General features: G+C 41.4%; 1 protein-coding gene across 1 annotated transcript in view; it reads left to right on the plus strand.

The window, feature by feature from the left end:
- The first annotated feature begins 5,092 nt into the window (after window positions 1–5,092).
- WDTC1 (WD and tetratricopeptide repeats 1) overlaps window positions 5,093–27,134 on the plus strand; it is a 60,627-nt gene continuing 38,585 nt past the window's right edge. The window contains exons 1-3 of the mRNA XM_008586296.1: window positions 5,093–5,319; window positions 21,441–21,588; window positions 23,642–23,725. Of these exons, the coding sequence (XP_008584518.1) occupies window positions 21,541–21,588; window positions 23,642–23,725 (132 nt within the window). The 5' untranslated portion in view covers window positions 5,093–5,319; window positions 21,441–21,540. The remainder of the gene's footprint in view (window positions 5,320–21,440; window positions 21,589–23,641; window positions 23,726–27,134) is intronic.

The raw sequence follows: 27,134 nt of genomic DNA on the forward strand, positions 1-27,134 counted from the left end.
TCCTTTGCCTCCTCTTGCAATAATGAGGCTGGAAATGCTAAATATTTTCTTTCCAGACGCTTCCAGACAAATCTTGTTGATAGAGGCAGTTATAAGACATAGTTCTGGCAAGTGAGATGTAAACAGAAATCTGTTGGGGGCTTCTAAAAAGCTTTTAATTTTTTTATAAAAATCACCTAGTTCCTCTCCTTTTCCCCTGCTCTTCTTGCCTTGAACGTAAATATTCTGCTTGGTGCTGCAACAGTCATTTTGTAATGACAGTGAAAAACTAAAGATTTTGGAGTAGAAAAAAGTAGAAATGAATTATGTTGAACAGCTGACCTAATTACAACCTACCTCAGGACTTCTTGTTGAGTGAGAAAATTCAGCCTCCTGTGTTTAATCCACTCCTGGTTAGACTATGTGTTACGTGCATCTGAAAACAGTCTCAACTGATCTGCTAACTATTCTAGTGGGTCAATCATTGCGTAGACATCTTTGGAATGCCTGTTTTGGAAATGCCACAAGATTCCTTGACATATTCTCTTGAACATCCCCACTGGTGAGAATCTTTGCCTTTTTTTGGCTGGATTCGAAGGAAATTTAGCTTAGTAAGGAGAAGACTCAGTGGAGACATGAGATCTTCATTATGTGAAGCTTTTTTAACAGCAAAAAGGATCATTATGACCACCACTCCTGCTAATCCCCACCGTATTGGCCCAGACGTTTCTAGTTTACAAGTATCACTTCATTTAATGCACAAAGCCTATATTGCCACAGAGAACAGAGTTGGAATAAATAAATGGAAGTAAGAGCTTTATTATTAAGAAGAGCTTTCTGATGGTCGGAATAGTTCAAATAAGGAAATGTGTTGTCCTGTGAGACAGAAAACATGTTTTCTGGGAAGGACTGAGCAGAGAACTGACAGTGCAGAGAAGGGAAACTGACTAGGGGCCTCTCGGCTCTAATATTTAGACTCAAGTTTGGGGAGTAAGATTGGCTAATTCTTTCTTAGCTTAGCCAAGTAGAGTTTTAGAGAAGGAACAAAGATCAGTAAGATAAATGGGAGTAGGAAAGTGATTCCAAGTGGAGAGAACAGCTTAAAAACGGGTGCAGTGTGCATAAGATAAGTCTGGCTAATCTTTTTTTTTTTTTTTTTTTAAAAGATGACCGGTAAGGGGATCTTAACCCTCGACTTGGTGTTGTCAGCACCACGCTCAGCCAGTGAGCGAACCAGCCATCCCTATATGGGATCCGAACCCGTGGCCTTGGTGTTATCAGCACCGCACTCTACCGAGTGAGCCACAGGCCGGCCCCAGTCTGGCTAATCTTGATGGACTAGTGGACTGCAGTGTAAGAGCTTGGACGCTTGGCCCTTTTGACTTTAGGTAAGTCACCAAATTGTTCCAGGCCACAGGTTTCTCCTCGGTGAAGTGAGGGTCTAACTGAAACCAGTGGGTCTCAACCTTTTCTCATGGTGGCCTAGATTGTACTCCCAAAAGGCTTTGCAACCAGAAATCTTAATGGAAATAAATGGAGGTAGTACCTCTTCTGTTATTGTTGTGTGATAATAATTACCACAGTACAGATTATAGACCTTTAACTTTTAGGCAGGCTTGGTGCCTGTGTCAAGATGAATTTTTTTCCCTCATTTAATTAAAAAAATTTTTTTAAGTGCTTAATTAAAAACTATTTCAAGGGCCGGCCCGGTGGCACACTCGGTAGAGTGTGGCGCTTGGGAGTGTGGTGGCGCTCCCGCCGAGGGTTCGGATCCCATATAGAGACCGGTCCGCTCACTGGTTGAGCGCGGTGAGGGCGCGACACCGAGGGTTGTGATCCCATTGCCGGTCGCGGTGTGGGCGTGACACCGAGGGTTGCGATCCCATTGCCGGTCGCTGTACGGGCACGGGCGCGACACCGAGGGTTGCGATCCCGTTACCGGTCACGAAAAAAGACAAAAAGGAAAAAAAAAAACTATTTCAAACATTCAGAAAAATTCAGATAATAATATAACCACCAAGATAAAAGTGATGTTTAATATTTTGCTATATTTAATTTTAATCTCTTTTTAAAAGAAATAAAATATTATAAATACAGCTAAAACCCCATTCCCACCTCTTCTTTCTCTTTCTCAGAGGTAACCACTTTCTCAAAATTGCTGTGTCTTTCCTATTTAACTTTTTGTACTTTTCTATGTATATATCTATAAATAATGATTTTTTGTGTTATATTTTACAGAAATATCCTACTGAATGTATATCATCTTTCAACTTCTCTTTTTCACTTCTTATTGTTTTTAAGATTTCTCTATCTTGATGCATGTAAATCATTTAATTGGTTGTGCAGTATTTCATTGTATGAATAAACCACAATTCATCTATCCATTCCCCTACAGAAGGATAGTTAGGTTGTTTCGACTTTTGTTCTATTACAATACAGTTGGAAGGAGTATCCTTGCCCATGTCTCCTTGTGCACATGTGCAACGTTTCTCTAAGGTTTTGGAAGTAGAATTGCTGGGTTGTAAAATATGAGCATCTTCAATTTTAGACTGAATATGCTCACTTTTGCCCAGGAGTCCAATCAGCAAATGAAAATAGTAGGATCAGTGACCACCTCTGCAGAGCCTGTGATCAACTGGGACATCATCTGATGTTCTTAGGAGAGAAAAAGCAGCTGCATTCACTGTTGCAAGCCTTATTTGAATAATCTTTATCTGCTTCCAAAAGCCAAATCAGAGGTTATTGGAATTGGTCACATAATTAAATATTTACCCAATACAATTATTGCTTCTGTAGTGTCCCAGACAGATGATTATACATATTCTTGAATACTATCAGAGACAGAGAGCTCACAACCTCCCAAAGTAGCCCAGCTCTATTAGTTAGAAAACTCTCCCTTAAATTAATCTGAAAACACCTATGGCTAGGAGATGTGTCTTATTTTGAACTTAAACTTCCTTTGAGTCTCTGTTTCTTCTATGAAAAATGGAAGTAAGAATAATACCTAACTCATAAGGTTGTTGTGAGATCAAGTGAGTTAGTGTGTGTGGATATATATGTACACACACACATACATATATGTATAGATATTCATACATGGAGAGAGAGAGAAAGTACAAGAGCAAGTGTGAGAGCATGAGTAAACTAGTAGGAAATAACCAATAAATAGTAGCTGTGGCTAATATTAATAGTCTTCTTCCTGTCATCTACTCCCTACCAACAAAAGTTTATTCTGACAACGAATATTTACCGAGTGTCTGCTATGTGCCATAGACTGTGTTAGGAGTCACAGAAACATCACCCACACTTCTCTGTCAGTATTCCTAAAATCCTCTGATACCTTGCCACCATAGAACGAGGGTCTAAAATGGGGGGTCTGGGTTTGAATAATCTCGGTTTTAATCCAAATCGTACCATTTCCTAGCTATGTGATTGTGGGAGTGTTACTTAATACACTGGTAAGCACTTATCTCCCACAGTAAGTTCAATAAATGTTAGCTATTATTCAGTTTAATTGACCCAGTGACTTTAACCAAGGTCACAGCTGAACCTGGGGAGCTATGGATAGATAATCTCAAAGTTTTCTTCTAGTCCCAAACTCTATGATATTTTATATTCAGTGGAACAGCTGTAGGGAAGAGGTCAGGAGGAATGACCTACGATATTTTTGGGAGAAAGCCATGAAAGGCTTTGTGAGCTGAATTCACAAGGATATGTTCTTACTCCTCCAAATGGGGAGAGATCACCCTTTGGGAGCTCAAAGAATAATTCGTACTCATGAACAGAATCAGAAAAATCAAACAACTCACGGAGTGATAAATATGGGACAAACCCTATAAATACTAAATATGTATATTCTGTCCTTCCTGAGGGTGGGTATTGCCTGGTTCTCACAGGAGGAACAGGCAGTGTTCAAAGGCTCAGACTCTGGAGTCAGGCAGATCTGTGTTTGAATCCCAGTTTGCTTGCTTATCAGCTCTGTTACCTTGAGCAAGTTGCTTTTAACCTCTTTATGCTTCAGCTTCCTTTTCTGCAAAACACAGATAACAATAGCACCTGTCTAAGAAACTGTATCCAATACAGTGCGAATAAAAGTAAATTTTTGTTATTGGCACCCTATGGATGAATGACAAGTTTCTCTTAGAAGGTGACCACAGTGTCTTCCTTTTCTGACTTGAGGCTCCTCATGGGTGTGGCCTGGTCTCTGCCTTAAGTTAGGCATAGTGCTCTCTTGTCACCTTGGGAACTCCCTCCATCAAACTTGGGACTCCATGCTGCCTCTCTTCCTGAGAGGTGGGAACAGCAGTGACTCCACCAGACTCAGATGGACCTTGTCTCTCCCATCAGCCTGAGCATTCTGAATGTGTATGGCTGACTCTCCTCCAGTGTAGGACCGATTCCCCTTTATCCTCTTCCTTCAGGTCCAGGAGATAAGAGTGAGGAATGTGCTACTTCAGCAGCTCCCCAGAGCAGAAAGGAGTAAACTGAGGCTTGGCTCGGAGAGGGGGGGGGCGGTTGGGACCCTCGCCTGAGGGATCTCGCAATTCAGGGGCTCAGAGGAAGTCTTGAGAAGCTCTTAGGAGGCTGTGTGGGGGTTGGGGGGGACAATGGACGAGTGTGAGGGGGGAGCAGAAGCGGGGAGAGGGAGCATTTTACGCGGTGGCGGAATGGGAGGTGCGTCCAAGTAACTAATGGCAACCGGGCGGGGTGAGCCCGCTCTGCAGGAGCTCCGCGATAGCTAAAAACTACGACTCCCAGGATGCCCCAGGACTTACCTCGGCTTTCCCGCCAGCCCACTGGCTGCCGGGCCCGCGAGCGGCGAAACGGATTGGCCGTGGCGGTGCAGGTCTCCCCCACTAGCAGGTTAGTAGGCGCCGCCGGCAGCAGACGTTGACCCGGCGCGGAGAGACCGGGGGGGCCCGGCTAGCCATTCTGGAAACAGACCGGCGCTGGCTCCGTAGCGTAGCCGCCGGCTGTGAGACGCGGGGCGGGGGCGGAGACTGCGTGGCGCAGGCGCAGTGCAGGGCTTCTCCTGGGTCCCCAGACAGCTGGAGGAGATAAACAGAGGAGGAGGGAGGGGAGTGCGTGTGTGAGAGCGCGCGAGGGAGTGTGAGTGTGTGTGAGCGCGGGTGTGAGGCGGTGCGCAGGGGCGGGCGGAGGCGCTGTCCGGCCCCGGCCAGGCGCCGGGCGGGGAGCATGGGAAGGGGCTAGAGCTGCCCGGGTCCCCCAGCCCTCTCCCCGGGATCCGCGCCCCCCCTCCCGGGAGAGGGGCCGGGCCCCCCGGACGGACATGGGCTCCTGAAGTTGCGCCGCTGCTGGTCTGGGGAAGAGACCTGACAGGTACGGTCGCGCCGCCCCTTGCCCTCCGCGGGCGCCGAGGCAGGGACCGGCTCCTGCAGCCTCGGGACACGGGCCGCCTGCTTTGGGCCGGCTCCAGCCATGCCGGCCTGGGGGCCTGAACCCGCTCGCCTCGGGGCCCCTGGGTGTCCCGAGAGGGGACAGGCCTCTCTGGGGCAGTGGGCAGGGTGAGCCGAGGGCAGTGTGGGGGTGGAGGGCTGGCCGGGACGTTGGGGGAAGGCTTTGGGAGTCCCGGGAGGCTCTGCCGGGGGAGAGGTGGAAGTCGTCCCATCCCGGGACTTTTTTGCGGAGTTTTTGTTTGACATCTGATCTGGCGCGGGTCTCAGGAAGAAGGGGGCAGGTGGAAGTGCCGGGAGGGCAACGCTGACCTGACCTGCTCTCTTAGTTTCCTCTCTCTCTTTCTCTTTATGTGTCCGTCTAAGCTTCTGGCAGTCGCAGATGCCTTCAGTGGCCTATCCAGGCACCAAACTGAACTCTGCCAAGGTGTTTCCACCAGGTGACAGTAGCGCCCGGTACAAAGGGCCTATACTTGGGAATGGTCTATTCAGTACCGTCTTCAAAGGCTAAATAGGAAGTGAGGAGATAGAAGAGAGGCTTCGAACCAGCAGGATCCAATTCTTGTTGCTGAAAGCTGCAGTGGGACGCCCTCTTGCCAACCGGGTTGAATTTGCTTGGTGCCCTCTGGCTATTTTACTCAACGGCAAAGATGCTGTCTCCCCAGCAGGTGTACTACCAGGGTTTCTAGAGAGGAGGTATTGGGACTTATGACTGCTAACAGCCTAATTTGACTGTTTCCCCCAAAGTTCTTTTCTTCTGTGACTTTCTTTAACCTTCTGAGCAACTTTAAAGTTTTCCTCTCAAGTTGATGAGTTTAGAAGCCTGATAAGGGGACTGCAGCTTCCGCAGTCTTTCCAAGGATGGGGTGGATGATCCGGGTAAAGGGGCAGTTAAGTGTCCACTTTTTAACAAAGCCTGAAACAGTTTTGAGGAGAAAACTATTCTAAGGGTATCTTCTGACTCAAAGACGTTAAGAAATCCTCACCCAGGGCACAGGTATGCCCACTGGTCTGCACTAAGCTTTACTGTACCTTAGAGTCCTTGAGTGGCCAGTCTCTGCTCACTATGGTGAATGAACTACGTAAGGCATTTTCTGATTTGAGTTCTGGCTTATTCTTCCTTGTAACTCATATCTTTAGAGGAATTGAATGGAATCTTTGCCGTTGAGTAAAATAGCCAGATCCTCTGTTACAGACCAGGGAGCAACTAGTGGGGCTCCTTTGGGCTGAATCTGGGACTAACAATGGATTTCTTTATTGTAGGTTGTTGTATTTCATTGGCAGAAAACAACCTTTCCTATCATATTTTGTGATCATGCTGCTTTAAATCTAGGGTCCTACTATCCTTTCCTCTTTTGAACTATTTGGGGTGCTTATGTTCAAGACACATCTGAATTGTAGAAACAGATCAGTGCTTTTGGATCAACTCTGCAGAATAATTGAGCAACAATCCATATTTCGGCCTGGGACACCTTCCTTGACTGTCACTGAGAGAAGGAGAGAATTTGGGTAACGATTATGATGATGGTGTTAATGACGGTTTGCCAGTTTTGAGTTTTAGAGTTGTGACACAATTGGCAATTTGTCTAGCTGCAAGGAATTCAGTATTGATTCATTGGGCATCCTTTGTAGAGTGTTTTCACATACCTGGACTTCAGGATCTAGAAGGACACAACTGAAGATCTTGAAGCCCGCTGCCAGGCATCTGTGGATCTTGAGGGCCAATTGCTGCGGAAGATCCAGACTCTTGACTTGTTCAATTGTTTTTATTTTTTTTCTCTTTTTAAATTAGGGAATATGGCTCACATGTGCAGTCCTGAGTCTCAGAGAGAGGGTCATAGACAACATGTAATATGGTGATACTAGCTTTTTGTTTATGTCACTGGTTTAATGGTCTGTCCTTTTTCCTTTCTTCTTTCATCCTTACCTTTCCAGATCTTCTGCTGCATCTTTGAGCTGCCATTGCATATTGATGGACCTACAGAATCCTTGGGCTGTGCTTTCTTCTTAGCCAAGGCCTGGCAGTTGCCACCAGAAACTGGTCCATTAGTGTTATGTTTAATTCTGGCTAATTTACTCAGAGATATTTACCAGTTGGAATATATCCTAAAAAGTGATTTAACATTTATTGAGGGTCTGGTATATGTTGGGCTTGGTGCTAGGTAGTGTTCTTACTTTATCTAATTTAACCCTCATGACTGTCTTGTGAGGTGAGAATCATTTCCCCTATCATACAGATGAAGAAACAGGTTCAGAGAAGTTAAGTAACTTGCTTAAGGTCACACAGGTAGTAAGAGAAAGGATTGGAATTCATACTGATGTCTGTCTGCTCTGTGATATTGAGCTGCCTCTGGGACTGTGACATATGAGGAAAAGCTGAAAGGACCAAGCCTAAGAGCCTTGGGGAACATGATTCTTGCCTTCAAATACCTGAAGAATTGTCATGGGGAAAGGGAACTGGACTTTCTCTGTGTGATTCTAGAAGGCTGCCCTAGGATTAAAAGAGAAATTCCAAGAGGGTAAAATTTGGTTTGATAGGAGAGAATTTGACTTTCTAAAAACAAAATGGGCAGCCTTGTGAGGGAGTGAGTTACCCATCACTGGAGGTATTCAAACAGAGTTTTGCCAGTTTTTATCAAGGATGTGATAGAGGGGTTCATACTTCTGCAGGTAATTAAACTAAGTGATCTTTCAGTATTTTAAACTCTGTGATTCTGTGAAAATGATATCAAACTACCTGTCTTTGATCTGTAAAAAAAAAAAACAACTAATATATATTATGTACTTACTATGTACCAGGCACTTGCTAGATGCTTCTGCAGTACCTCATTTAATCCTCAGAAATCCATTATAAGGTGGGTATGATCTCCACCTTACAAATGAGGAAATGAGAAAGTTAAGAAATATGCTGGACGTTACACAGCTAGTAGTGATAGGGCTGACATCTGAACCCATGTCTGCCCCTTCTTAGCTGTGTGACCTGGGATAAATCACATATCCTCTCTGAACTACAGTTTCCTCATCTGTAAAATGATGCTTATGACAGTGCCTAGCTTATAGTGGGTTTATGAGGACAAAATGACATAATGGATGCTTTTCATGAGACTTCACTGATAACCCTCGAGAGCTAGGGCTTGAGGATAAAGGAGTACAACTCCTTGGCTTCCTCAGGGTGAATTCAGGCCTGAATGAAACCCTGAGAGTTATTCTTTGTGCTGTTAGTAATAGCTGCTGACTCCTCGAAGGGCTTTGTGGTATTAGTGACTAATACTTAACAACTTGAAGCCTGAATAAGGGGAGGATGCAGCCAACAGGTCAGAGTACAGGAGGTAGTGTCAGAGGCCCAGGGCAAAGAAAATTCTGAGACACTGCTCAGGGGTCACCATTTGCATTTTTATATTTAATATCTTCTTTTAGGATGAACAGGGTCACAACTGCTAGAGCTGTGACAGAGCTAGATGCCAAGAATAATGATCCTTAATCCTCCCTGTAGCCATCCGGGGAGGTATTAACCCAATTTTCTTGGGGCGGAGAGCAGGGAGCAGAATCAGACCTCACCCAGGGAGCTAGCTATCCAGGGGGTTCTCGAAGGCAGTGTTAGGATTAGGACACTGGTAAAATTTTTTCCTTATTTATAACCCGCAGATTCTATTTTCAGAAAGTATAAATGCTTATCCCTGAACCTTTCAGAACCTTTCTCAGAATGGGAGCCAAGCATACCTGGTCAGGGAGCTTTGTTAGTTGAGGCCTGAGTGTTTGTAGGTTGATGGCTTACCTGGTTCCCTCCTGAGTCACATGTTTGGATGTTGCACAGCTGCGACTGAGTTAGAAAGGGAGTACTTCCAAATTGAAAGGGAGTACTTCCAAATTGATTGCCTTAGTTTTCCTTGACTTTTCTGCTAGGGGTAGAGTTAGAGGGTAAAACTTGAAAGGCTTCCCAATGAGAGGTATATTGAATTATGACAGGATTCGGAAAGATGCAAGTTAAAGGCAAAATCCAAGACTCAGGATGCTATCAAATAGTGAGAGAGGACAGCAGTATGAAAATATGTTCCCTTGTCTCTTTCTGTTCCCTTACACTGCCTTAAGGAAATTGTGGTCCTAGGAGAAAGCGGAAAAATTAGCTATAACCCGAAAAGCAAAGTTCTGAAAACATTCAGGAAAAAATTTCACAAAGCTCAAATGGCAATATAGAGTTCATTCAAACAGAGAAGATGTCATGGTGAGTTTTCATCCAAAGCCTCCTAGAAAGTGAAACATTTCTCAGGATGTACTTCCACAGAGAAAGCATCAGTCAGTCCCATATGGGATTATTTGAGCCAGGAGCCTCAAAGATGGCAAATAACTTTTCCATAGATGCTTTGCTGATGGGGCTGTCCCATCAGCCACACCTTTCCCCAACATTGTCTTTGCGCCAGCTTACCCCATGACCCTCAAGTGGCACTCTTTAAATTTGTGTTTAAGATCAGGAGAGTCAAGGCAATTTTGATTCCTTAGCTTAACCCTGAGGAATGGTAAGAGTTTCTTTTAGGCAAGACTGCTTGGACATGGTCTGGTTAAAGATAGTAATAGTAATTACTTTTTAGTGGCAAATGGCCTGGGCCCTGGCATCAGGCTGTCTAGATTGACTCTCCATTTAATAACTGTGTGACTTTGGCAAATTAACTTTTCTGTGCCTCAAATCCTGCATCTGTAAAATGAGGATAATAGTATCTGTCTCACACAGTTGTTATGAGGAGTCTGTGAGATAACATTTGTAAAATGTTTAGAATGTTTGATGAATGTTATTATGTACCAGGCTCAGTGTCAGGCATTTTACATGTGTGCTGTTCCATTCCTCATCACCTTAAAAGACAGGTATTATCAGATTAGGAAATTGAGGTTTAAAAATGATAAGTCACACAGAAAATAGGTGGCAGAGCTGGGATTTGAACCTTAGGTCTGTTAGATTCCACAACCCAACTTTTCATTTTATTATGTTACTGCCTATGAATTGAAAGTGCAGCTCAGTTCTTTTTTTTTTTTTTAATTATTATTACTTTTTTTAGAAAAGATGATCAGTAAGGGGATCTTAACCCTTAACTTGGTGTTGTCAGCACCATGCTTTCCCAAGTGAGCTAACCGGCCATCCCTATGTAGGGATCCGAACCTGTGGCCTTCGTGTTATCAGCACCACACTCTCCCAAGTGAGCCATGGGCCGGCCCTAAAAGTGAAGCTCAGTTCTCAGTTTGTTGCATTCTTGTTCTTTTCTGTAGGATTGCTCCAGTAGGAAAACCACCACAAACAGAGTAAAAGGAAATTCGTATCTATCTTTTGCGTAATTTAGAATTTTGAAAGGGGGACAGTTGTCAGCCTGGCTGGTGGTACCTTCCTGCTGTGGGAGGCAGCATGTCCAGAGGAAAGAGGACACAAATGATTTAGTTTCCATCTCTGGTGTGCTGCTAACTAGCAGTGTCTCCTTAGAATCATAGGACACTGTCATTGTAGCTCATCTCAGAGTCCACCTCTTATTTTACAGATGGAGAAGTAGACTGAGAAAGTGAAATGTCTCACTCAGACTCATACAACCAGGTAAAGGCAGAGGCTGGCCTGGAGCAAAAGACCCTAGATCTCAGTCCAGCGCTTCTTCCTCAGTACTATGTAGTGTTGTGCTTCAGTTCTTTTTTGTTTAATGGGGATAGTAATAGCTTTCTAGCTTCCTCAGCGGATTCTTGTGAAGTTCAAATTAAAAGCATGAACAAAAACACTTTGACAGGTATAAACCATTGTATGTATACAAGGTAGTCATGCTATTATTCATTCAGCAAGTATTTATTGACACCTGCTAAGCTCACATCACTCCTGGGAAGCCTAGAGACCCAGTAGATGAATCAGACGAAGAGCTGGCTCTCAGGATGCTTTTAGTCTTTTAAGGAAGAGAAGCCACATAACCACAATTCAAGGTAGGAGACAGATGAAAGAAAGGGTAAGAATGAAATTTTCTCTTCATAAGTTGTGATTTTGAAGTACAGAGAAGAAGAAAGGGTTTGGGGGCTTTTCTGTCTTACTTCTTTATAATTGAATTATATTTATAATTCACCTATCATAAAATCTGTTTTTTAAAATACAATTAATCAGTTTTTAATATAGTCACAAACTTGTGCAACCATCACCACTCTCTAATTCCAAAACATTTTCATCTCCTAAAAAAGAAACACATACCCTTGAGCTATCACCACCCACCCTCTTTCACCCCCCATAACTCTCAACTCCTCCCTTAGCCCTAGGTAACCACTAATCTACTTTCTGTCTCTTTAGGTTTTCCTGTTTTTGACATTTCATATAAACGGAATCACGTAATATGTGGTCTTTTATGACTAGCTTCCTTCATTTAGCATAATGGTTTCAAGTTTCATCCATGTTGTAGTACGAATCAGTAATTCATTCTTTTTTATGGCTGAATAATATTCCATTATATGGATATGCCGCATCATATTTATTCATTCATCAGTTGATGGACATTTGGGTTGTTTCTACTTTTAGGCTGTTATAAATAATGCTGCAATGAACCTTCATGTACAAGTTTTTGTGTGGACATATGTTTTCAGTTCTCTTGGGTATATGCCTAGGAGTAGAGTCACTGGGTCATATGTTAACTCTGTGTTTAATTTTCTGAGGTGGGGCTTTTCTTAAATGATTTTTCTTTTGCAAACAATACTGTCACTCACTCTTAGAATATATAGCATGCCATTTATCTGACATAATCATCACAAGCAGCCTTGTGGGGTAGGTACTATTATCTCTGTGTAACAGATGAAGAAATGGCCAGTGTTTCTTGAGTACTTCTTGAGGCAGTGGTCTAAGTGTTGTACAATGCATTTCCATATTTAATATTCCCAGTAGCCCTATGAGATAGATAATATAACATATACATACCTACAGGTGAAAAAAAATAGGGGCTTTAAGAGGGTAAATAATTTTACCCAAGATCACACAGCCTGGTAAGTAGCAGGGCCAGATTGAAACTCAAGTTTCTTTAAATCCAAATCTGGTTCCTAATTGCTATTTCTATATTATTATAAGAACAATAAATGTTTACTATAGAATATTTGGAAAATAATCAGGAACAGAAAGAAAAAAATATCATCTGTCTTCCTACCAGAGAGGTGACCACTGGCTAACATTTTTGGTGCATATACTTCCAGTTATAGTCCATAAATATGTACACTTTTTGATCTGTCTTTTTTTCCCCTCAAAGATGGGGATGGCCATGTATGTGTCTTGTTAACTATATATGGTTAGTGATTTTACATTAGTTATCTTTCATGTTTTGAATGACTCTATAATAGAAAAGAAAGATTTGTTATGAAGAATTCCAAATATATGCAAAGTAACAGAATAAAACAGAATAATGAACCCCCATGCACCCATCAACCTATTTAACAACTATCAACATTCTGCCATTCTTGTTTCGTCTACACCCCCCCTCCCTCGCGTCCCCCCACATTTCACCCCCATTCTATTTTTTAGGTAAAATTTACAAATATCAAAGTGTACTAATCTTGATTGTATAGTTTTGATGAATAGATATACTCATGTAGCCCATACTTTAATCAATATATGGAACCTTTCTGTCACTCTAGAGAGTTCTCAGGTGTCCTTTCCTTATCAATCCCCAAGCCCCCAGGCAAAACTTGTAATTTTTTTTTTCCCCACTGTAGTTTTGCCTGCTCTAAACTTTACGTAGTTGGAATCATATAGTATATACTCTTTTATGTGTGGCTTCTGTCACTCAAAATCTGTGAGATTTATTCGTGTTGTTGCCTGTATTATTAGTTCCTTCATTTTTGCTTTTTTTTTTTTTTAATCTAACAACTTTATTGTGATGTAATTGACATACCACACCATTCACCCATTTAAGGTGTGCTATTCAGTGGTTTTTAGCTACTCACAGATGTGTGCAACAATTACCACAGTTGTGTTAAGAACATTTTCATCACTTCCGAAAGAAACTCTCTACCACAGTGAGATACCACTTTATATCCAGTAGACTGGCTATTATTTAAAAAAAATAATAAACTAAAAACAAAAAACAGAAAGTAAGTGTTGGCAAGGGTGTAGAGAAATTGGAAGCCTCATACATTGCTGGTGAGAATGTAAAATGGGGCAGTCACTGTGGGAAATAGTTTGGCGATTCCTCAAAAAGTTAAACAGAATTACCATATGACCCACAATTCCACTCCTGGGTATATAATCAAAAGAACTGAAAACAGGTACTCAAACAGATATTCATAAACAAATGTTTGTAGCAGCACTATTCACAACAGCTTGTGGGGGAACACTATGTGGTATATCTATACAATGGAATAGTATTCAGCCATAAAAAGAAATGAAGTTCTGATACTACAACATGTATGAACCTCAAAAACACTATGCTTAGTGAAAGAAGACAGACAAAAAGGTGACATATTTTAGGATTCCATTTCAGTGAAATATGTAGAATAGGTAAATCCGTAGAGAGACAGCAAATTGGTGATTACAGGTGCTGGGGAGAGGAGGGAATGGGGACTGACTACTGAATGAGTATGGGGTTTTCTTTTGGGGTGATGGAAATATTTTGGAACTAGCTATAGATGGTGGTTGCACGTTGTGAATGTATTAAATACCACTGAATTTATACTTTAAAATTATTAATTATGTTATACAAATTTCACTTCAGTTGAAAATGAAAAGAAACTCATAGCCTTTGGCTGTCACTCCTCTATCCCCCCATCCCCTCCAGCCCTAAGCAACCATTAATCTTTCTATTTCTGTAGATTTGCCTATTCTAAACATTTCATGTAAATGGAATTATATAATATGTAAGCTTCTATCACTTAGCATAATGTTTTTAAAGGTCATCTATGTTGTTGCATGTATCAGTACTTCATTCCTTTTTATGCCCAAATAATATTATGTTGTGTGGATGTACCACATTTTGTTTATCCACTTATCAGTTGATGGATGCTTGAGTTGTTCTACCTTTTGGCTGTTATGAATAATGCTGCTATAAACATTCTTGCTCGGACTTTTGTGTATAATTCCTTTGTTTTTAACAAAGTCATGCTTTTCATTCTGATCTTACATTTGAAAACTAACAGAGATGATAAAGACATTCTACTCTCTGTTCCCACACCAATCCTACAATGGAATCTTCTTCTCTGATGGGGAAATAAGGGAGAAATGTTGAAACTCATGCTACTGGACATATATAACAGGAGTTACCGGGTTTTAGTAGAATTCAAATTTGGCTAACATCTGTTGAACACTTACCGTGATCTGTGTACTTTTATGTACTTTCATACATATTTTATCATTTATTCCTCACAACAACCCACTGAAGTAGGTATGAGCATCCCTACTTTACAAATGAGGAAATTAAAACTCAGGTTAAGTAACTTGCCTAAGTAGGTACTAATTGGCACATTGAGGGAGCTGGAATTCAGGCCTACATGCCTAAGTATTTTAAGTCTACTTCTCTTTCTGCTACATTATCCAGAGCTAACCAAGGACTATGGTACACATGAAATGGGTGGTTCCTCATGTTTGGATACTACCATTCAATCCTTTGTTCCAGATGAGTAATCTTCCTAGATGTACTTTGTTCTAAGGCTTGTTAACCTCAGGCTGTTATATTACTGGTACTCTACATTGTTAGAAGAATTTCTCCAAATGGAGCTGTTAATTTAATTTCATTTTCTTATTAGCTTCCTTTATAATAGCAGAGATATGCACATAGAAGAAACTTTCCCAGGAGCCTAAGTTAAAAGTTTGTGGAAGGGATGGGGTTAAGTGGTAATCTGCTAGGCATTTTAGAGCTCCAGGAATAGAATACCTTTTGGGAGGTATAACATCTGCATAGCAGCTCATATTTTCTTTATAACATTATGTTCATATGTTCTCTTCTGTGCCTTAGGTATTTTTATATTTTTCGTATTCCCAGGTCCCAGAAATCAGCTTCTTTCTTCCTCTTTTTCACTGAATATCTACTATAGCTGATCTGCAATATCCTAAATTACATTCTTAAACTTTTGTTCTCTAGCTAGAGAAAGTTTTTGTTGAGATTTCATATTCTGCAAACAAATTATCCCTCAGTTATTAGAGCTTTAAGTGTGAAAATCAGGGTATATTAAGTTAACTGTGTTCTTAAAATGGAGAATACACATTAAAAGTTATTTGTGACCTGTTATAGTCCCCATTTTCCATTAGTGATTTCCAAGTTGTCTTTCTCACTCTATCCTCCTATGTTTAGTTTGTTTCTTCCACTGTCATTTTTGTGCTTTCTTCTAAGATGTATGAATAAATGAGTATAAGCAAGATTTAATAATATATTATTCCAAGTTGTTCCTTCTGTTTTTGTTTTTCTGGTAGCTGGCCAGTACAGAGATTGAACCCTGGACCTTGGTGTAATCAGCACCATTCTCTAACCAACTGAGCTGACCAGCCAGCCCCTGTTATTCATTCTGAATTTACTTTCCTAGCTATTGTTTTTGGTCATTCAGTTAAGTTTCCCTTTCTCAGTCCCTCTGTGGTGCTCTGATTACAATGGCTTTGGTACAACTGATATTCAATTAAGTTCAACTATATTGTGTGCTCTTGAAGAGGAGGGTCTGTGTCTGGCTTGTTCTCTGTTGTATTTTCTTGAAGTCACTAATTTCAGCCTTTTTGTCTCTTGGTAGAACTGAATATTATGTTATTTGCATACTGCATCAGAGATAGAAATCCCCTTGATGTAGCCTTTTGTAGTGTTTAATCTTATATGTAACTTCCTTATGTTAATTCCAGATCTCTCATGCATATCACTCCATATCTGAGTCCTTGACTATTTCAGAGCCCTCAAAATAATGCTTTTTAAATTTGACCATGATTAGATCTCCTCATCTTCAACTATTGATTTATTGATCTGATTATTTGTGTTTGAGAGACTTTTGGACTGAAGTATGAAACTAGTTATACCTCTTAGTAGATTTAAGGGCATTTCCCTCTTGATGTGAACCTTTTAAATAATCTCTACTTAGAAGTATTTTCAGTTATGCTTGTCTGCCTGTAAAAGTATGTGGAAAGGCACTGAGTCTCTGTTTCCTTGAGAGGGGAGAAGGTAGGCCATGCTCCAGGATGAACTATCTGCCAGTAAGCTATCATTCCTTCTCAGGATGGGAGCAGTAATATTCATCAAAGTGCTAACTAGGGGGCCGGCCCGGTGGCGCACTCGGTTGAGTGCGGCGCTTGGGAGCACGGCGGCGCTCCTGCCGAGGGTTCGGATCCCATATAGAGACCGGTCTGCTCACTGGCTGAGCACGGTGCGGGCATGACACTGAGGGTTGCAATCCCGTTGCCGGGTGCGACACTGAGGGTTGCAATCCCGTTGCCAGTCACGGTACGGGCGCGACACCGAGGGTTGCAATCCCGTTACCGGTCACGAAAAAGACAAAAAGGAAAAAAAAAAAGTGCTAGCTAGGCGTTAGTTGTATTAAATTTGACATTTGGTTTTTTAAACCTCTTCCTACCAGTCTGATATTGTTTTTTTTTTTTTTTTTCAAAAGATGACCGGTAAGGGTATCTTAGCCCTTGACTTGGTCTTGTCAGCACCACGCTCACCCAGTGAGCAAACCAGCCATACCTATATGGGATCCGAACCCGTGGCCTTGGTGTTATCAGCACCACACTCTCCCGAGTGAGCCACAGGCCGGCGCTGATATTGTTTTAAATACCAATTTCCACTTTACCATTTACTTGAATTGTGGCTTCCTACTTTTCTGTTATCTCTTTTTCCTCTCTTGTTCCTTTTAGTATTTCCAAGCCACACACCAATCTTAGCTAAAGCCCCTTACCTTTGATTCTGAGCTCTCTTAGTATAGGTACTATGTCTTTCACCTCAGTATTTCCCCACATCTAGCACAGTGTTTGGTATTTGGTAAATGCTCAGTTAACATTTTAAGAAGATTAATGAGTAGTGGCAATTTAGTTGGCTCTTTTGGTGGATTCTCATAGTGATTGTTATTCTAGGAAATTACATGCCATAGTGGTTAAGAGCATGGACTTTGGAATCATACAGTCCTGGGTTTGAGTCCCTACTCCAGCTCTAGTTTATTAGCTGTATGACATTTTATAAATTGTTTCATGTCTGTGAATCTATTTCCTTATCTGTAAAATGATGGTAGTAGTAGCATCTACCATACAAGATTTTTTAACCACTTTTCCTCTACAGCCTTAGCACTCTCTCCCCAGAAATGTCTTCCCCCAGTTCTTTGCTGCTTCTTGTCATTCTTGTTTTAGCTTAAATGGTATCTTCTCAGAGACCCCTCTGTATCAGGCAGGATTTGTAGCTCTAAGCAACAAAAACTAACTCTGGCTGATTATTGAAAGGATATTAAGGAAACTCACAAAACATTAGGGAAGGCCAAAGAGCCAGGCTTGAAGAATGGGCTAGAACAAGAGAAACTAGGCAACACCTGGGACCCACAACCAAAATCGTTTACAGAACCAGTCCAGAGATGACAATGCTCCATTACTGCTTACACCACTTCCACCAGCTGCTCTGGACCTTAATGGCACTGTGGCACCCCTTGCTACACCCTAGCATGGACTCTCTGTGGTCCTCTGACTCTGTGACACTAAATCTCTCTCTCTTTTTTTTTTCCTTTTTTCAAAAGATGACCGGTAAGGGGATCTTAACCCTTGACTTGGTGTTGTCAGCACCACGCTCACTCAGTGAGCTAACCAGCCATCCCTGTATGGGATCCGAACCTGTGGCCTTGGTGTTATCAGCACCACACTCACCCGAGTGAGCCACAGGCCGGCCCGACACTAAATCTCAATCCAAGGTGCAGGGTAATGTGTCTGGTAAGCATAGACTGGGCCATATGTGCACACTTTAGCTGCAAGGGAGCTTAAAAAAGAGAATCTCAGGGCCGGCCCATGGCTCACTTGGGAGAGTGTGGTGCTGATAACAACAAGGCCACGTGTTCGGATCCTATATAGGGATGGCTGGTTGGCTCACTGGCTGAGCGTGGTGCTGACAACACCAAGCCAAGGGTTGAGATCCCCTTACCAGTCATCTTTTAAAAAAAAAAAGAGAATCTCCATCACCACTGTTCCCAATTCATAGTGAGAAGGGGCTCTCCTTCCCACCAGACTCATTAAATGGAAATTCCCAGAATAAGACAGGGTCCAAATGCCGAGCAGCTATGAAACTCCAGAAATGTCCACTAAATTTCCTTTGACCTTAAATCTAAAAATAGCCAACTACTTACTCTTGTATCAGCTTGTTTTATTGTCATCGTAGCACTTTTCATTACAGTATATTTTCTTATTTGTATCATTGTTTATTGTCTGTCCCCTTCTGCTAAAGTGTATGTACCATGAGAGCAAGGACCTTGCCTCTTCTGCTCACTGCTGTATCCCCTGGGTCTGGAACAGTACCTGTAATATTGTAGAAGCTTCTTGTGTTCATTTTTTAGGTAAATAAATGGATGACTGAATATAAAGCACTTAGCACAATACCTGGCACATAGTAAGTACATAAAATTTGGCAACTTTCTATTTCTTAGCAGATTAAAACATTTATATTCTTAAAAAAAATTTTGGTGGCTGGCTGGTGTAGGGATCCGAACCCTTGACCTTGGTGTTACAACACCCTGCTGTAACCATGTGAACTAACTGGCCAGCCAGCAAAAACTTTTGTCTTACATTATTTCACTTGACCTCCACAGCAATCCTCTGAGAAAAAGGGTATTGGGGGTAAGTAATGACCCTTTTTCTGGGGATGCATACCTGGCCCCTGCAGTGTTTGTTATGGTGCTTCCAGTGCCCATGAGTCACAGCAATGAGTGCAAGAGTAGGAGAGATAAAGAGACTTGAGCAAGGTCACACAACTGGTCTTATTTAGTAACAGATACACTCAAAGCTTTGGTGTTATTTCCATTATAATAAGCCTCACCCCATATTTTTGGTGATTGCAGGAATATTGTTGTTGCTTTGGCTTTGACCATTATATCATAGACCAGAGCTATAGACACAATTGCAGACCAGTGTTTACCTTACATTAATTTGTTCAAATTCACATTGGTGGGGGCAGGCAGCTGGCTAGTCTGGGGATCTGAACCTGCGACTTTGGTGTTAGAAGGCTGTGCTCTAACTGAGCTAATCGGTCAGCCCCCAAATTCACATTTTTAATTTGATGGCCAAAGGCCCCTGGAAAAGCCATCATGAAACTATAATTGTTCTCAGATGGTATTCCTGGATGTTTTTGGTGCTCACAGGGTTTGTGACCCTAAATAATGCCAGTGACTTCCATATTTCTCTAGTAATGCTCCCAAAGATGCAATGCTGAATGGCTTCCATGTTGTAAGGGAAGGTTCTTGCCCTTTTAAGAGCTTATGATCCCAAAATCGATCATAGAGGCACTAGCCTCAAAGAAATTAGGCTGAATGGGAACATATAATCTGGCAGCAAGTTTTTTCTTTGACCGGTAAGGGGATCTTAACCCTTGACCTGGTGTTGTCAGCACCACGCTCTCCCAAGTGAGCTAACCTGCCATCCCTAAATAGGGATCCGAACCCGTGGCCCTGGCGTCACCAGCACCAGACTCTCCCAAATGAGCCACGGGCTGGTCCTGGCAGCAAGTTTTTTTATTGTCCTACTGTGTGACTAATACTAAAGGAAAAAAATACCTGCAATAACATAATGTTTAGATGTAGACTTTCCTTTTTGTGGTTAACTGCCAAAGGAAAGGAAGAAGTCTACTTGCAGATCAGGTGGAGAAGGTGTGATTTCAGGAGGATGTGCTAGGAATCTGCAGAGGCCAGCTGGTGGGAGATCCAGAAGTGGCCTCGGGAGGTCCTGATATCTCGGAGCGTTGGCAGGGAGGCCTGGTGGGCCCTGAAAGCTATCTTCACAGCATGAAGAGCCGTCATGGGGGAAGAAAGACAAGACTTCACCTGTGTGGCTCTTGAGGTGGAACCAGGACCACAAGGTGGAGATAACAGGAGGCAGAACTTTCTTTTTCTTTTTTCTGTCTTTTTATTTTACTTTTCTTCCCCCCACCCCCCTTTTTTTCCTTTTTCCTTTTTTTTTTTTTCTCTTCTTTTTCTAGAACTTTCTTTTGAAACCTAGTAGGGTATTTTTTTTCTGATTACAAAATTAATATGCATTTCCTTTTTTAAACATAGGTGTGATAATAGTGTTTATTGAAAAAGCAGCATGTTATATAAAGGTTATATGACATAAGCATTTTTCTTTCATAATTAACATTTTTGATCTCTGTATAATATCATATGGCTATACATTATTTAGCCATTCCTTTATTATTAGAAACTCGTGTGGCTTGAATTTTTGCTGATATAAAATCTGTGATGAATATACTTGGGGATGAAACTTTATTTCTTATATTTTGAGCTCTCTTATGGGAAATTCTCATAAATCGTATTACTTGGACCTTCTGTCACAGTTGTATAACATAGGAATAGGTTGCTTCACGAAAAGCCTGAAAGAAAAGGATTTCTTTGTTGGGTTGGGTCTTGGACACGGTCACTATTACAATTTCCATTTCTCCGTTTGATTCTGTGAATCTGTTACAGTGTTGAGTGTTCTGTCTGTGATACTGATTTAGTTTCAGGGAGAACCAAGCTGAGGGTCAGGGATTTGAAGCATAATTAAAAGTTCAGATGGGCTCCACAGATGCATACTGAGCAAATGAGACGATGTCTTTCTAGCTGTGTGCCTTGTTCTTAGTTTCAGGGTATGATTCCTTCATTCTAATAATCCAGTCCATTTTCTTGTGAAGCATACATGACTTCTTCAGTGTTTGTTCCAGTGTTTCCTGTGTCTGTGAGTCACTGTCCTCCCCACCCTTTACACCCATTCCAGAGGTTCTTTTAATACTGTGGAGCAGGGCTGGGCTACCGTGCCATAAATCACAGGTAGTAGCCAGTTCACTGGGTGGGCTGGTGGGCTATATTAGGGGTGGAATCAGTGTTCTGAAGTCACCCTCTTGCATCCCCCAAGGTTTGATGATGTTTTTTCCCCAGGTAATTAAATGTGTATCTTGTGGACCTGGGCTTGGCTGGAATGCTCAAGGGTCCTGAAGATCCTTCTATAGTTTCCTTCTGTTGAACCCATTAAGAGAAGATGGCAAAAGTCAACATAACTAGAGACCTCATCTGTAGGCAGATCAAGGTAAGCAGCCCAGATCTCTGAATGAGAGCATGAGATCCTTTCTTCCCCACAGATTCATTTTACAGATGAAAAAACTGAGGTCTAGAGTCAGTGATTTGCCTAAGGTCATGTAGCTAGTTCGTGGCAGACCCAGGACTAGAATCAGGATCTCTTGCCTCCCCCATCTTCTTTCATCCAAGAACATGAAATTCATGGAGACTCCTCTGTCCAAGCACTTGTGCCTGGACTGCTGAGATTTAATGTAGGCTGGTGAGGTAGGAAAGCCATGAATGTGTTGTGCACATGTGTTGGAGGGTGGGACATAAGAGAGTAAATATAGCTTCTTCGTGTTACTCCAGCTGCTAAGTTGTACATGTAACAGAGCCTGGGAGAGTCTTAGTCCCAGTTCAGTTTAGATTCTTTCTCCTCTTCTTCAAGGCTCTGCTTACTAAAGACTGAATCTGTCCTCTGCAGTTTGTATGTAGAAGACATTCCAATACCTGTGAGATGAATGGATGACTGGGCAGTCAATTTCAGTTAGTGAAGTGGCTTCATGCTTTGTCAGGAGCCACAGAGGTTGAATGGAATAGACTCAACTGAGGCATGATATGCTTCTATTGTAACCCCAAGCTAGAGACAGAAGTTTAATCTCACCACTGCCCAAATTAACTTCCTTTAGTTATTTGACCTCCCTGTGCCTCAGTGTCCTGTTGTTAAATGATGATAATATCTGGCTGCCTGTAGTCTGATCTTGAGAATGAAATCTGAATGAACATGAGAAAGTTTTTTGAAAGGGCAAGTGCTAAAAAAAATTTAAACTTAAAAATTAAAAACTAAGTGGCATACAACATAAACTATGGTCACCATCCAGAAAGATCGAGTGTGTTCCTCTACATGAGCCATGTACTTAGTGCATATTAGTCTATGTGTTTTGTATATTTCTCCCTGAGTCCCTGAATCCTTTTAGCTTTGTCCATTTGTGTTTTGGAGGGTGGGGGGGTGGTGTGTGATTTCATTAGACTGGGTGGCCCTCAAGGACAGGGATCATTTCCTAGAGGCACAGATTCTGCAGATTATTTTTTCCCTTTGTGTACAATACGTGTCTTAAAGATGATGCCTATCCTCTCTAACCTAAATATGGAAACATTTTTTATTTGTTGTTTCCAATTTTCCTTTTTTTAAAAATTTTATTTTCGCCTTTTTGTTTTGTTTTCTTTTTAAATTCTGTAGCACAAGGTAATGCTTAATTATATACTCTCTTCTATTATTATTCAATCCCTGCCCAAGAATAGCAAGCTCCTGGAGGTCAATTCCTTGTTAACTTTTCTAGCTCCTGTGGTGCCCAGCATGGGGCTGTGGATATATAATAGGCACATAACAAACTATGTTGAATTGAATCAATGAAACATGAGTTTGTTTCTGTCCTGCAGGAGCGGGGTGCCCTGAGCAAAAAAAATTTAAACTTAAAAATTAAAAACTAAGTGGCATACAACATAAACTATGGTCACCATCCAGAAAGATCGAGTGTGTTCCTCTACATGAGCCATGTACTTAGTGCATATTAGTCTATGTGTTTTGTATATTTCTCCCTGAGTCCCTGAATCCTTTTAGCTTTGTCCATTTGTGTTTTGGAGGGTGGGGGGGTGGTGTGTGATTTCATTAGACTGGGTGGCCCTCAAGGACAGGGATCATTTCCTAGAGGCACAGATTCTGCAGATTATTTTTTCCCTTTGTGTACAATACGTGTCTTAAAGATGATGCCTATCCTCTCTAACCTAAATATGGAAACATTTTTTATTTGTTGTTTCCAATTTTCCTTTTTTTTAAAATTTTATTTTCGCCTTTTTGTTTTGTTTTCTTTTTAAATTCTGTAGCACAAGGTAATGCTTAATTATATACTCTCTTCTATTATTATTCAATCCCTGCCCAAGAATAGCAAGCTCCTGGAGGTCAATTCCTTGTTAACTTTTCTAGCTCCTGTGGTGCCCAGCATGGGGCTGTGGATATATAATAGGCACATAACAAACTATGTTGAATTGAATCAATGAAACATGAGTTTGTTTCTGTCCTGCAGGAGCGGGGTGCCCTGAGCTTTGAGAGGCGCTACCATGTCACTGACCCCTTCATCCGGCGGCTGGGCCTGGAAGCAGAGCTGCAGGTAAGAGATCCAGTTTGCACCCTGGATGCAGATAACTGCTCTCCATTCTTTGTCTGCAGAGAATCCTCTTGGCATTATTCAAGGCATAAACAAGTTTTTCTCTGTGGGTCATAATTGAGGATTACTTCTCTCTCTTTTGTTTTTTTTTTGGTGGGGGGAGATACCTCTCCTTTTATTAGACAGTTTTATTAGGCAGCTAAATCTGAATCAAGGTCAGTGATTAACATGGTCACATAGAAATTATTTTTTGAACATATTATTTGCTTTGTGCTTGGAAAAAGCTTATTAAATTACTTATCCCTATTTTTACTATTGACTTGGACAATGATGATTCTTACGTGTATACAGGAATTTAGGATTTACAGTGTTTTCATATGCATATACACATAATGTATACGTGCACATGCACACACAGACATAGACACAGACACACGTAACCTTTCTCACTTTAGTTTCAATGCAGTGCTGTGAGGATGTAAATAGGGAGTAAGTATTTATGGGGGGAAAAAAAAGCAGGTTTGGAAAAGCCAGCCACCTTGTTGAGGGCTGCCCTGTCCATTCTGCGGAGGGGCCAGGCCTTTGGTCCAGAAGTTCAGCTGTTTCATTGTATGCGACATAGTCACTACAGAATGTTAGTTCCATTCCCTTTCCTTCCTCAAGATCATGTTTTTTTTTTTTTTTTTTTTTTTTTTTTTTTTTTTTTGACCGGTAAGGGGATCGCAACCCACCGGCCATCTCTATATAGGATCCGAACCGGCGGCGGGAGCGCTGCTGTACACCCAAGTACCGCACTCTCCCGAGTGCACCACGGGGCCGGCCCATGGTGGTGTTTTTTTTTTAAAGATGACTGGTAAGGGGATCTTAACCCTTGACTTGGTGTTGTCAGCACCACGGTCTCCCAAGTGAGCTAACCGGCCTTCCCTATATAGGGATCCGAACCTGTGGCCTTGGTGTTATCAGCACCACACTCTCCCAAGTGAGCCACGGTCCAGCCCAAGATCGTGTTTTTTTTTTTTTTTGTCGTGACCGGTAAGGGGATTGCAACCCTTGGCTTGGTGTCGCCCGCACCGCGCTCAGCCAGTGAGCGCACCAGCCAGTTCTATATAGGATCCGAACCCGCTGCAGGAGCGTCGCTGCTCTCCCAGCACCGCATTCTCCTGAGTGCGCCACAGGGCCGGCCCCAAGATCGTGTTTTGAATACAGCTTTTAACTGCCTTACCCAACTTAGTGTTATCTACAGGTTGAGTAAGAATTCCCCTTGGTTCCTTCAGGTTAGTATTTGTAAGTGATCATATCGATCTTAGAAAAAGACTAGAAGGAAATTTATTGAATATTAGCAGTGCTATCTTAAGGTGGTGAGATTATAGATAGATGATTGTTATTGCTTTCTTCTAATTATAAATTTTCATCCATTATAAAATATAACTACATTAACAGTAATATGGAAAAGTTTCAGATCCCCATACTGGCCAGCTGCCAAAAAAAAAAAAAAGAAATAGTAAAATGGAAAAGATAGGAAAAATAACTTCTTAAACCCATCTCCCTAATACAATTACTATTAGTATTTTGTATACTCCTTTTTATCTCTTACATGTTTTTACATAATTGTAGTCATACTTTATATTGAATTTTGTATTTTTTTTTTCAAGTTAACATATAGTAATCCTTTTCTCCATGTTACCAAGTAGTGATTACAACTTTTTAAAAATTAAAAAAAAATTTTCTGGTCATAGAAGTAATATATATCATAGTAGAAAATATGGAAAAGATAGAAAAATATAAGAAAGAAAATAAAACCACTTTTAATTCTACCATGTAGAGATAAACATTGTTAACATATGGTATATTACTTTGTGTGTCATACAGCAGAATCCTAGTTAAGAGACTGAGCATTGGAGCTGGGTAAATTTACTTTCAAGACCTGTCTTCTCCACTTACTAGCTATATGTCCTTGTGCAAGTTACTTCTAGTTTCCTGATCTATAAAGTAGAGCGATAATTAGAACAATTGTGACGATTAAATAAGTTGATTTGTGTAAATCACTTAATACGGTGCCTGATTCATGATAAGCTGGTTCAATAAGTAATAATTGTGATTCTTAAGTCTTCCATTTTTTTTCCCATGCTTATGTAAACTTTTTTTTTTTCTTTTTTAAAGATGACTGGTAAGGGGATCTTAACCCTTGATGTGGTGTTTTCAGCACCACACTTTCCCAAGTGAGCAAACCAGCCATCCCTATATAGGAATCCGAACCTGCAGCCTTGGTGTTATCAGTACCACACTCTCCCAAGTGAGCCACAGGCCAGCCCCCAATTTTTTTTCTACAAAATTGGGCTCATACCATTTAGACAGTTTGGTAAACCCTTTTATGCTTTTATATCATGATTTTTTCCCATATCTCTAAAAATTCTTTGAAAACATACATTTTAATATATTTTATTATTTATATATTTTTTATAGTTTCTCCCATATGGGATGGGGCATATTATTTCCTTTGGGACATAACTCGAAGTACATCCTTCTCGTGCAGTTGGGGTTAGGGATGGGGAGGAGTGGATTTTACCCCCAGGAGAACATTTGATAATGTCTGAAGACAACTTTGGTTGTCAGAACTAGAAGGATACTACTGTTATATGGTGGGTAGAGGCCCAGGATGCTGCTAAAAATCGTACAGTGCATAGTACAACAAAGAATATGCAGCAACGGATTATGCAGTCCCAAATGCCAATAATGCCAAGGTTGAGGAATGTTGCTCCAGCTGGCTGGGCTTCACCTTTCAGCTGTGCTTCTACCTAACCCAGGTACTGTCTCTACCATCTTTTTCTGGTTTGATAGCTTCTTCCAAAATAGACTTGGAAAGCTCTTTAAATATAAAACTGGATCCTCTGTATTGTTTCCCATGGTCTGAAATTCAAGTACAAAATGATGTTAAGAGAAACTTTCAATTTGCACTTTCCTAAAGGCAGCCTTGGCTAGGACATATAGTAGAGTGGTGCCTGGCATGAAGGAATGCACACCAGTTTGCAGGTTTAAAAAAAAAAAAGACCTAGTTTAAATTCCAGTTCTGCCACTAGTGAGACTTAGAGAACTGAGAGTAGATGGAAAGAAGACTGGGAGAAAAATAGGTTTGGGACAGATCAGGAGTTGAACATGTTAAATTTGAAAGCCTGTTGAATAGTCTTTTTTTTGCTACTGGCGGGTATGGGGATCCGAACCAACTGTAGACTTTGATGTTATCAGCACCACTGAGCTAACCAGTCAGCCCTTGTTGGATAGTCTTGTGGAGATGTCAGGTAGGCAGTTGACAGTACTAATTGAGAGAGAGAGAGCTCTGGACTATAGGAAGAAATCTGGAGACTTTGAATGTCTATAAAGCTTTAGAAAATAGGTTCTAGGACTTAGCTCTGAG

Source organism: Galeopterus variegatus, unplaced genomic scaffold (genome assembly GCF_000696425.1).
Source record: "Galeopterus variegatus unplaced genomic scaffold, G_variegatus-3.0.2 Scaffold109, whole genome shotgun sequence".
Lineage (NCBI taxonomy): Eukaryota > Metazoa > Chordata > Mammalia > Dermoptera > Cynocephalidae > Galeopterus > Galeopterus variegatus.